Genomic DNA, 12,335 nt, shown 5'->3' with positions numbered 1-12,335 from the left:
GGGCATCCTCAGCAAATGAGAACCTCCATGAAAGTGGGTGAGGTATGACCGGCTGGCAGGCAGAGCTGTGTGCTTTAGTGTGGAGCAGAAGGCACAAGAGGCAGTGAGGGCCTGACCGTTGATGACAGGAGGCCCGTCGGAGTTGACTTGGCAGTAGGACCTGTGCTGGTGTGCCGGCTTGTGCTGCCACTGCCCCATGTGGCAGCCAAAGTACAGACACCCAAAACGGGAGCCTTGGGATCCAGCTCACCAGGCCAGACAGTCATTGCTTCCACTCTCTGACCTGAGGCTGGGTCCACATGGGGGAAGAGGTGTGTGTGCTCCCTCTGTCCCAGGTGAGTGGACAGGTGGCTTGCGGTGGTCTCAGTGCCCCGAGCTACTCTGATAGTCCAGCCTCTGAGTTAGCTTAGGCTCTGGCAGCACCCACTCTGAGCCTTGGACAAGCAGGGTCCTTTTTTCTCGCATCAGGGTTTATTTGCACGACGACGACAGTTACTGCTCACAGAAGGGCCACACTTATATTATGTGGATCCTGTCAACAAAGTCCTGAAAGGTGAAATTCCATGGTCGCAAGAACTCCGACCAGAGGCCAAGAATTTTAAAACCTTCTTTGTCCACACGGTGAGTTTGTCCCTGTGGGTTCTCCTTTGCAGGGAAGTCGGGGGCCTTTGCACCTCTGTTTGAAGTGTCCAGATACTATGGCCCAAGGGACTGCCGGAGCCAGGGCAGTCGTCTCCCCCTTTCCCACATCCCAGTGGCCCCAAGTTCATGGCTCAGTCTTGAGCTGGGCTGAGAGACACCTGTGCTTGTTTTCCAATCTCTACACATATGCAGAAGGAAAAATCCACATGCTCATGGGCTTCCAGAAGGTACTGGCAGTGGCCTCAGTAAGACAGTTTCTTTTTATGATTTTTGCCTGATAGCTCGAGGTGCTAGTCTTGGTGAGACTCCCTTGAGGACATTAAACGTTTCTGTTTCTGCAGCCAAACAGGACATATTACCTGATGGACCCGAGTGGGAATGCTCACAAATGGTGCAAAAAGATCCAGGAGGTGTGGAGGCACAGATACCAGAGCCACCCAGACGCCGCTGTGCAGTGACCGGCCCGCAGCCGCTGCCCTCGCTGCCAGGACACGTGCCCCAGCGCGGCTCACCGCCATCCGGGACGCTTCCAGACCACCTGCCAGCCATCTCAACGGGGACGCAGACGGCGGATCCTTGCAGCTTTTTTATTTAAAAGAAAAGAAGAAAAATTACCCAACCACACAAAGAACAAAACCAATAATGAACAGGAATTCAGGGTCGCTTTGCTTGCTCTCTGTGCTCTGTGGAGGCCTCCCTGAGCTGTCCTTGCCGCACGGTCCCAGCACCATGAACTTCTACCTGATTCCCACCCGGACCTGTGGACCAGTGTCACCAGCTCTCCTGCTGTGGCTGAGGGGGTGGGGCGTGTCTCTGGGCCTTTTGCCCCTAGAGTATCACAGAACTCTTCACCAGGGAGTGGTGTACGGCTCCACTGGGGGGTGGCCTCTGGTCTCCGCAGGGCAGGATGGTTCTTGGCTTTTGTCCATGTGCTCCTTTCCTCACGTCTAGTTCATGGCCCATCCGCCATGTTGTGGGCTCCCTGCTTTCCTCCTCAAGTGGCTCTGGCCACGGGATTTCCGTGGTCTTCCTGTCTGCGAGTGCTCCACTTGTCGTGTCTGCCAGGCAGGCTCCCAGTGCTGAGAAGTAGGACAGGTTGCCGGGTGACATACGTTGGAGGTACCAGCCAGGCTTTGAGCCATCACCCTTCTGAGCAGTGCTGCCCTCCAGGGCTGGAGACCAGGCCTGTGCCTGGTCGGTAGTAGGTCCGGTTAGCCCCCAGCTGCCCTGAGAGGTGGCGCTGGTGGCCTCCACATGGAGGAATGAGACGCAGTGAGCCCCTCCTGAGAGTCTGTTTGAAGAGTGAAGCGTGCAGGCCTCTCCCAGACTGCTTAAGTAGGGGCCGAGAGACCCCAGTTCTCACAAGTCGTAGGGTGCGCCGTCACATCTGGGCATCGGGAGCGGTGTCTCTCGGCTGGCACACTGACCCTTTTTGTGCTGTGATCGAACATTCTCACAGCCTCACTCAGTACAGTTTTACACCCCGACAGAATCTAAAAGCCGCCTCGTGTTGCCAGGTCATCTGGTCCCCATCGAGTGGACTTTGCCTAGAAAAAAATGTTGCCCGCCTTGCATGAGGGGCAGGAACACCGCACTTGAACCCAGACTCCCGCCTGCCCCTCCAGCTTCAGGTTCCCTCCTCTCGCTGCTTAGAGGCAGCACCTGCCCTGCTGTACATGACACGTGGGCCAGGTCCCACCAGTCCTTTGATTTTCTTTGCTGCTGCTCCCCAGACAATGAGAACTCCTGTTGGCCTGGCAGGGCTTGGCTGTCCCTCTCCCTGCCCAGGTTGTCCCTGCAGGGCAGCTTTCGGCTGCCCGCAGGCTGCTCCCAGACATGTCTCTGTCCCCCGGGGATGAACACTTTTGCCGTTTCCTTTAGACTTTCACCAAGGCACCAGCAAAAGGCTCACACAGGAAAGACTCCCCCTCATCCCTTCCCTGCCCTCATCTCCTGTCTCGAAGGCACTGTCCGTCACCCTGTGACCAGTGGGTCACACTGAGTAGTAAGAGTGGCTCTTAAACTGGGAGAAAGTGCAGCCGTGGGGAATTGCCCTGAGCCTGGCAGGGCGGGGGGTTTGGATGGGAGCAGAGGTGGTGGCCGCCACTCTGAGCTGAGAGCCCACAATTGTCAGGGAGGCCCAGGTGTTGGGGCTTAGCTGCACTTGGATCTTTTTCCTTCTTCCTTCCTCCTCACTTTTGAAAGGCTTGCCTGTGTTCACCTGCTTTTCAAAAAATGAGTCTGACTTGGCCCTTTCTTTCAGGAATTTCACTTCAGGCTTACTACCATATTTACATGTTACCCTAGAACACCCGCCTGTGTGAGCAGGTGGGAGAGGGTGAGAAACCCGCTCCTGTGCCCGTGTCTCCGGTGTCTGGTTACAGGGAAACAGGCAGAGCTGGTACTCGGCTTTAATGAGAGCACTCAGCTGGGCTGCTCGGGAGACAAGACCTCCCTTGCATTCTGCCCCTGGATAGCGCCACTACCTCCTGGGCTTAACCTACAAGCTCCATCTTAATCTCCGAAACCAGAGAATAAGGGGTTCAGGGTCGAGCTCGCAGCTGACAAAGCTGGAATGACCGCCCTCACCTGAGCCAGTGACAGCTGAGCCCTGCTCTGTTGGCCGACTTTCTCCACTCAGTCCTTTCATATGTGTATGTATATATATAAATATGCGCATACACATACATACGTAGTCTTTGCTTTCCCTATACTTACTCCTGTCAGCTTTAGTTTTATCCACCTCATCCTTAGAGCCATCATCCCGGCATGCAGGTGCCTTACGTTCTAAGATGTGGATGAGGTTGTCAGTCTATGTCCATACACAGACGTACTTGGACATATAAATGTGGAATTATCCAAAGTGAGAAAGAAAATGCCCTGTTGTTCAATAGATCCAGGAGTCATGTGTCTTACTGAGAGAGGGCACGGACAAGTGTAAGTGCCTAGCCAAGCACCCGCCAAGCGGAGATGGTCCCACACCGTGTAGCCCCTCTTGGCACGGAGGGGAGGGAGAGTAGCCAGGAAGGCTGTGGTCTCCACTGTGCCTTGTCTCTCTCTAGGAGCTCAAGGAAGCTGAGTTTGCATGGAGTGGTTTCCCTCCCTCTTTCTGTGGACCCAACCAGGGTCATGGGCAGGCAGCCCCCTGTAGAGCATGAAGCCCCACCGATGAGTGGCACTGCCGCCATTCTGAGCCTGACTCTCCAGAGGCTTGTGACAGACTTGCTTTAGGAAAGATGGCTCTTGTGATCATGCCAAAGCTGGCGGGAACTGCACCTACCCCAGCCCCCTTGGGACACTCTGTGGTATTTGGGGCCCTGACCTGAAGGAATTGCAGGAGATGGCCTCATGGCATAGACACCCCCCCGCCCAGGGCAGGATGCCGGCACAGGGGGCTCTGGGTGACTGTACTTTTTAAAACATTGTTTTCTGAAAAAAATCAACCTAGGATCACCACCCAGAAAAGACCACTGTGAACATTTTGGTGTCCAGCCTGCCCTCCCCCCACCCATTTGCTTTTTTAACTAAACTGGGAACATACAACATACAGTGTTTTGCATTTAGATTTTTTTCACTTGATATTTTACCTTAAAGCATATCCCCATGTCTTGAGTAATTATTGAGAAACCTTGTTTTTAATGATTGTAGAATTCAGTGGTTATAAATTTTGTCATGATATATCCGACCACTTCTCTGTTGTAAAACATTTAGATGGTTTCTGGTTTTTTCACTATTTAAATAATGCTGTGATGAATATCTTTCTAAATCTTTGATTTTTGACTGATTCTCCTTGCCCCCCTTCCCAGAAGTGGTGTTTTTAAGTCAAGAGTTTGTTCATTTAAAAGGTGGTATTAATCTTTTCCTCTGTCTTGATCAATTGCTTACAAGCTCAGCGTTCTAGTACAGGACCTCCTAGTTGTTTCCTTCGGATTCCGAAGAAATGAATTCTTGGTAAACTGTCTGTTCCAAAGAATGTTTGAATAAGACTGCCTTTTTTTTTTTTTTTTTTTTTTTTTTTTTTTTGCTAAAATGATGTCACTACTGCAGTCCATTTGTAACAGGTTTTTCCAAAAGCCAATTTCCTTATTTTCCTTGAAAGAAACTGGTGTGCTTGCATGTTAGTTACCTTCCCATCGCTGCTGCTACTATGGCTTTCAAGTGATATCTTTCAGCATCTTGTACTTTGTGTCCACAATGGTACTGAATTTGCACAGTCAGCAGAGATAAAAAGTGTTGAACTGACCTTGCCACATGCTTAGTGGATGATTTGTAATTAAGTTTATAGACTCAAAGTACACTGGGCCCTTTGGAATCAGTAAAAGAGCAAAGGCTCTACTTGTAAAAGGAACCACACAGCTGGGTTTTAGAGAAGTGTTTGCTGCCCCCCTTACCCTTTCAAACCCTGAGACTTAGTAGAGCACATGGCCAGGCTTTTTCATGGTAAAAGTGATTGTCCTGGCTGATAAGGATTTAAGCACTTGTCCTCTCTCCTTACCCACAGTGTTGCAAGTTTGCCTTGTTGTCTTCACATCCAGACCACCCAAATTTGGTTTCATTCTTAATTTTTTCACTTTAGTGTGGGGCCCATTTATTCTGAGGGGAAACATGAACAGAGATTTTTCTAGGTGCTGCGTTATGTGCCACTTGACTCTGCTAGAGATGACAGCTGAAATATGCAGAATTAGGTCTCTAGCCCTCCTCTGACACCCCAAGCGCCCCCTTCCTTGGCCCACAGACTGAGGGTGTCCCGTGCCCAGACTGCAGAGGCTGCAGCCACTGGGAGAGTTTGGCAATGGTACTATTCTTGGAGATGTTGCCATGTACGTTTTTCCATATTGTTTCTTTTTCACATCCAAACCTAATGGGAACTGATGGTGACTCAAGTGGGTGTGGCCCTGGCCTCTGAGGCAGCCTACATGGCAAGTGCTTTCAAATCAGGGCAGGAGTCACTCCCAGAGCCTCTGAGGGGCACAGGCTGTTGGCCCAAGGTTGCGGGGCTGTAAATCAGGCAACTTGTGGAGGACTGGTCTAGGGAGGAGACTGTTCCAGCAAAGAGCAGTTTTATCTCCAGCTCAGACAGCCGTGGTGGGCCCCTGAACAAGCCTATGTGAATACCTGAATTTTCCCCATAACTCATTTCTTCGATATGAAGGAACACCAAACTTTATGTACAGAGAACTTTTTACGAAAGGCAAACTTTTTTAAACTGTGTGATCCACCCTAGTCTAACCCATCTGGCTGAATTACCCTGCATTGGGGTCATGATCTTAAGTTTGACAGGACGTTGGGAAAATTAAATTTCACAGTATTTAGAGCTGCTGTATCTGTTTCTTAATACAAAATGGGATGAATCAATAGTAAGTTAGCTGTCTTTCAGGTTGGTGGCAGTCAGAACATGTGTAATATTCTCTACCTGGTCTGTAGCTGTAACTGTGATGTACAGGCAAAGCAAAAATTAAAAAAAAAAAAACTTATGAAAACAAATAATGCAATGATATTAGGATATACAGTTTTGTATTTTTATTCTTATATAAGGTTATTTGCTGGCTATTGTTGGCCTCTAGTTCAGTCTGTGTTATTTAAAATCTAATATATGAATTATTTGGATTGAATTCATGTTCGGGGCCACGTTGTTGTATGTATTGATGTACAGCCTTGAATGTGAATAATTATTGTAAACTATATTTTACAACTTTTTTTCTGGCTTTATTATATAAATTTTCTATTTGGTCAATGATTTAATCATATCATAATTTAATGAACCTGTTTCTTTTTCAAATATTTGTGCTTTAGATGTAGTTGCCGGATGATGAATTTTACACGTATGCTCGGGTAGTCTTGTAATAAAAAAGCATGTAGAGTGTACACTCTCGCTGCGTAGCTCTTCCTTGAGTCGGGGGGTCGGGCATCGTTGCGACCTGGCTTCGAGCCGAGCTGGGAGCCCGGCATCAGCGCAAGGTACATGCTGGACGGTGACCAGAGAGTCCCTCTGGAGCTCTGTGTCCCTGGGTCACCGCGCGCCCACCTCTGGCAGGAAGGAGCCACAACCGGCCGCTTTTCCATATTGAACTGGCTCCTGGGTGAAACCTAGCGGGCGCTTTTCAAAAACGGACCGGTGGGCAGGCGGGGCAGCTCGGAGGAAGGAGTTAAAAGGCCGGACACTTCCGGTGGAGGGGCGCTGTGGCGGGAATGGCTGGGATCACAACCGAGAAACACCGAGCTGCTTTCCCCGCAGCTGGTTCGGCAGCGGCGGCACCTACTTCCTCACCACGCGGTAGACGCTGTGCCGGGATTAGAAGTCTTTGAGGTACCGTTTGTGCCCAGCCCGATCAGTACTCTGACAAGGAGAGGTCTGCGCGGGCCTGCCGCACACTCTCTGCCGTACATTGAGCCGACCAGCCCCTGGCTCAGATCCCGGCGCTCCCAGAAAATGACAGTCATCTCCAGGATAGAAATAGGCTTTTATTAGCTGAGATTTTCCTTTTATAGCGTGGGTGTATGTTTGACTGTTTTTTTTTGTTGTCGTTGTTGTTGTTTTTAGTAAACAGTGAGTCTTGGTGGTCATTTACTAGCATTTCTACTCTAGCCATTTCTATTTTGTACATAGAGTAATATTTAAAATTGCTACTCTCCATTACCTTGTTGAGTTGTTTTGAGGCACTGGCTGGATATTCAGCTCTGAAACAATTGATTCATGGCTGATTAACTATAGCTCTCGCACAGTTAACTCATCCCTTTATTTACCGTTTCAAGACTACTTAAAATTTATGCTTTACTGTAATAAGAACCTTTCGGGGGAGGGTAATCAGTCAGACTATATCTACGTTGTTGTTGCTTTTTAAAATCATCATCCACTTAAACACATTTGTTTTCCAAAATGTAAAAGCAAAATTTAGAACATGAAGGTAATGAAGCAGATGCAATTTCTGTCTCAAAAAAGAATCAATAGTAAATAAAGGTTAATTTTAGTTAAAGATAATGTGAATTTGCCAGAAAGAATAACGCTAATTCACAATTGTCATAGTCGTAGAGTTTTACTTCAAATGAGAAAATGTATAAGACATTTCGTGTTCTTAGTTTTTTCCTTACTTGGTTCTGATGAAAGAATGCCCCAGAGGTTCTCTTAGATAATTAAACATTGAATGAGGAATCTGAGGATGAGGGGGGAGAGGAGCGGGTATTTGGAGTGGGACACTAGTAATTACACAATGTAAGAGAAACAGGATGCTGATTAACACGTAAAAATCTCAAGCCCTGACCTCCTGGTTAAGATTGATGAAAGCATACCTAACAAATAATCCTAGGGCTGAACATATATAAGCACAGGCCTAGTGGAAGATTTAACTAGTATTTTATTGAGCACCTGGGCTTGCAGAGGCAGCAGCACTAGGGCAGAGGGTTAGGTGGAGAGATTTAAGGAGGAGGAGTTCGAAGAAACAAAAGACCTGGAGCCTCTCAGGAACCTGATGGGTTTGCAGTTCACTGGGAGAGTGCCTGTGGTCTCTTGCTGATAAATGCAGACTGTCTGGTGGGGAGTTCTGTCTCTGAAGCCATGTGGGAGAGGTGGAGTTACAAGACGTTTTCTGGAGCAGTGCTATTTAAGATGTGGACAGACAGATGCTTAGGGAGGCTGGGGAACTGGGCTACGACTGGTCCCTCTCCCCCTAAGTCTTCACATTCCCTGTCTCAGGACTGAGCCTGGGACCCACTGCCCACCGAGCCCCAAGCCCTCAAACCCTGACCTTTTTGTCTCAAGTTCTGACTCTGGGCCCGTTGCTGCCATGACGTTCTCTTTATACAGCCCAAGTGTGAATTCTCATTTCCTCCCGGGGCTTCCTTCAGTGGGGCTGTGTCTGCATTATTCGTTTCAACTGTCCTGGGTTATTTTTCTCTTCTGCGTTCCCTTATGGACAGGCTAGATATAATACGCCTTCTCAGAAGTGCTTTGTAAACACCTGAGGTGTGAATCATTTGGGTTATGCCTCTTTGTATTCCATGGTGACTGGCCCATAGGCATTGCTGAACAGGTCAGACTTTGTTTAGAGCTGAATCCGTTGGAGATGCTTTAGGAGTTAAAGGGCAACGGGAAATACAACTGCTGGCGGTGGGACACCAGTCAGATGAAGAGGGGTTTCAGGGGGGTTTGGTCTCCAGCTGAGCCAGGCCTAGAGAAAACTCCGGGTTGTCCTCTGACAGGGCCATTGTCTTGGGTTCGGGGTTGCAGATTCTGTGGTGTCAGATAGGTCCTTGAGGGGCGGGACCATCAGTGTGCTTCTGATGACATGCCCCTTGCAGATCTTTACTTGTGTTCGGTCTGGGCGTACTTGATGTTGGCAAGAGTCTCAGGACTGGTGATAGTGAAAGAACTATTACAGACGGCTAAGTGACAGGGGTGTGGTCGAAAGTCCGATCTTTTCAGCTGCTTGGCAAGAGAAGTGGGGATAACTAGAGTGGAAAGGTCAATTTCTGCTCAGTGTAACTAAGAGGTGAAAGGTTAGCTTGCCAAATTCCTACGAGCATCCTCTGCACTGACGAAAGCAGCACCGGCCTGTCGGAGGCTGTGAGTGGGTGTCCCGAGACACCGGTTCATGTCATTTTACACTTTGCTTGGGGATGTGGCACTAGGCGTGTTCTTACCCTGACCAGGTGCTGTGGTTTGTTCAGGACCTCAGGGAACGGTCTCCTTGCATGCTAGGAGCAGTCCCTCCCCAGTACAGCAGGTGCGGGATCCCAGGGAATGCTGCGGTCACCTCTTCACAAGGTGTCTAACTTAAAGGCCCCTCAGACCTGAGCCTCCCTGGGCCTGCCTGGGTGTCAGTGCTGGAAAGTCCTGAGAAGGAGTGAGAAGAGCTTGCATCAGGGCATCGTCTCCAGGCCATCAGCTGTCCCACCATCAGCTATCTGTGGGTGGCTTGGGAGGAAGTGGTGTCAGCTGCACAGCAGTTCCTCTTTCTGTCAACTGTACATGCAGCCTTCAGTAGCCGTCCTCCAGCAGGACGGTGACTGCGTTTAGAGCAGTGGTCAGAAAATAATGGCCCAGCTGCCTGATTTTGCAGATAGTTTTAGGGGAACACAGAGATGCCCATGCCCACTCGTTGCCGGGTTGTCTGTGGCTGCTTTTACCTGTGAGTGAGAGCTCATTGCTCCTTTGCAGGGATGCTCCAGGTCAGCAGTCACTGGGCCAGCAGTCTTTAATGTCCTTTAAGGAGCTGACTGCTTGGCACCAAGGCAAGGTGGCCAGGATGCCAGCGACACCGCCCCCCCCTGCCCCCAGCACTGGTACTCTCACCAGGCCTTAATTGGGCAGCTCTCCCCAGACTCTGCAGAGCATCCAGCACATTCCATTCTGGAGTTGGTGGGATACGGGTAATGGAGGGTCGGAGCGTTTCCGTGGTGACAGTGAGACTAGGGACTCAGGCCTGACTTTGACTCCACTCACAACTTCGCCTACTGTGTGTGGCTTAGGGTAAGTTATCTCCTCCTCTGTGTCTGGAGGAGTTGTGAGCATTAAGGAAGATGATGAATGGAACACCTGCCCCGCCTGGTGCCTGGTCATTGCAGTCAATAGAGAAGGCTTTTAGCAGTCTTCATTTTACTTTTGTACTTTATTTTTAGGAACAGTGTACCAAGAATGCTTTCATCTCCCCCCTCAGAATGTTTTTTGGCACTGTCTGTCTATCTTATGTACCCGCTCAGACCTCTCAGAGCCAGCAGGGAGCCCCGTGTGTGGGAACCAGTCTTCCTGTCTCCCTTGTTCCCTGTGCTGCCTCTTCATGCTCCACCCAAAGCCCCTGGCCTGTCTTAGGACAGGCGCTGGAATGCGGGGTCCGACTCCAGGCACTGGAGCATGTCCAGGGAGGGGCACAGCTTCCTGGGCAGACACTGACATTTCTTCCGAGAAACTAGATGTCTTTGAGCCTGGAGAACACCGCTCCTGAGTTCACGTGCCATCGTGGTGTGTGTTGCTGGCATGGGCTCTCAGCATCCGGCGGCATCCGAGTCAGGTGCTCCAAGCGTCTCTCCTGGCCTTGTGTTCTGGTGGGTTCTGGCTTCCTAAGCAGTTGAGCTTCCAGGATCTTGGGTTTGCAAGTCAGGCTCGGGTGGGTGAGGATGGTTCTGAGTGGATGAGCTGGTCCAGCCCCTCACTGCTGAGAGGCCGAGGTTGGTTTTTCAGACCTGGAGAAGCAGGCAGTGCTGGGCACCAGGCAGTCCTCAGGATGGAGCGGGTGAAGGAACAGAGGAGCCTCGGGCCTGCCCTTTGACCTCAGCTCAAAGGAAGGGCGGACTCTGCCCTGGATCCACTAGCAGGACCGAGTGCAGGAGGAGAGCAGAGGCCACCTGGGAGCTGGCAAAGCGGTGGCTGTCGGGACAGCTGGTTGCGGGGGGACTCAGGTGCCTCATGGGAGCAGCGGGCCAGGTGTGAACCCTTGGCTGGTGTCCTGTCTGCAGTGTCTGGCATGTGGGCACTGAGCGCCTGGTGCCCAGGGGACTGGAGACTCTGGCCCTGAGAAGGTTTTGCCCCCAGGCTGCCAGAGCCACCACAGGACATTTACAGCCAGGGACCCCGGGTCTTTCCGACTGGTGCTTCTGCCCCAGGGGTCATGGTGTCTGCCTGTTTTCATCTCTATTTCATTTCATCATTGATTTCCCAATGCCAGAAATATTTTGACAAACACGGACACTCAAATCTCCAAAATAAGTAATGAGTAATGTGGCATCTGTAGGGGATTTATGTGCAGGTGTTCTGTACCAGGTGGTGCATCAGTTTAGTGCTGTTTGGGGTCCAGCCCTGTTCGGTGAGTCTGGTGCCTCCAAGAAGTCCGTTTCCTTGTTTATAATTGATGTCCTCTGGGTCAAGGCTTTGAGAAACTGTAAGAAACAAAGCAGAAAAGAATGCAGAAGTGAAGGTTTTATGTGTCAATTTGAAACAGTTAAAATAGTTAACTTCAGAGTAAAATCTAAGTATTTTGAATTAGGTTGATTGCAAATGTTTGTGCACAGAAAATTCTATGCTTTTGCATTTCATTTAGATGGGGGAAATTTGACAGAGAATATATCTCGCATTTAGTTCAGGACACTCGGCCCTCTTAATTTCAGTTCTCCAGTGGCCATTCATTTTCTGTTGCAACAAAGTAGTGTCTGTGTCCACTTCCTAGTGTGTTTCTGGAAATGCAGATGACTGAAAGGAGCCAAGTGCAGATGCTCTGTAAAGAACTCATGGAGCCGGAGTGAGACATGTCCACAGAATTATTTTCCATTTAGAATCTCACACAAGAGCCTGGCATTCTCGACCCTTGTTCCTAAAAATTGTCATTTTCAAGGCCACAAGGTTGCATCAAGGGAGTAGTGCCCTTAGGGACAAGGGGCTCCAGTGTACCCGCGCATTCTGCCTTTAACTTGAGGGCTGGGTTTTACTTCTAGGCACAGTGTTGGCTGGGAGACCCTTGGTCTCGGGGGCTGTTTATTGAGTGGCCCGGGTGCCTTACTGGTCATCCCAGAGCACGTGGGCTGAAGATGCTAGGCGGGATTAGAGGAGTGTGGTGTGGGGCCCACTTGGTTGTTCCCAGTCAGGGTTGTCTTCTCTGCCTCCATTTTGGGACCACAGGTCAGGGGTTTCCTAGGAGTTCAAAGGCCCTGCCCTTGCCCACTGGCTCCTCCTGATAAATGACTGTGGGCATCATGCTCCTTCTGGT

At 50.0% G+C, this 12,335-nt stretch overlaps 1 protein-coding gene and 1 long non-coding RNA gene across 3 annotated transcripts in view; both read left to right on the top strand.

Annotated features, from left to right (window-relative positions):
- The window catches only part of PDPK1 (3-phosphoinositide dependent protein kinase 1), a 73,615-nt gene extending 67,108 nt beyond the window's left edge, over nucleotides 1-6,507 (top strand). For both annotated transcript variants that reach the window (XM_039885036.1, XM_039885038.1), the window contains 2 exons: nucleotides 469-621; nucleotides 984-6,507. In XM_039885036.1, the coding sequence (XP_039740970.1) occupies nucleotides 469-621; nucleotides 984-1,100 (270 nt within the window). In that variant the 3' untranslated portion in view covers nucleotides 1,101-6,507. The remainder of the gene's footprint in view (nucleotides 1-468; nucleotides 622-983) is intronic.
- Nucleotides 6,508-11,409: 4,902 nt separating this feature from the next.
- Nucleotides 11,410-12,335, top strand: part of LOC120620278 (uncharacterized) — a 2,861-nt gene continuing 1,935 nt past the window's right edge. The window contains exons 1-2 of the long non-coding RNA XR_005657794.1: nucleotides 11,410-11,513; nucleotides 12,045-12,050. This is a non-coding gene — a long non-coding RNA (uncharacterized LOC120620278). The remainder of the gene's footprint in view (nucleotides 11,514-12,044; nucleotides 12,051-12,335) is intronic.

Source organism: Pteropus medius, unplaced genomic scaffold (assembly GCF_902729225.1).
Source record: "Pteropus medius unplaced genomic scaffold, Ma_sr-lr_union100, whole genome shotgun sequence".
In the NCBI taxonomy this organism is placed as follows: domain Eukaryota; kingdom Metazoa; phylum Chordata; class Mammalia; order Chiroptera; family Pteropodidae; genus Pteropus; species Pteropus medius.
This window is presented reverse-complemented; position numbering and strand designations above follow the sequence as displayed.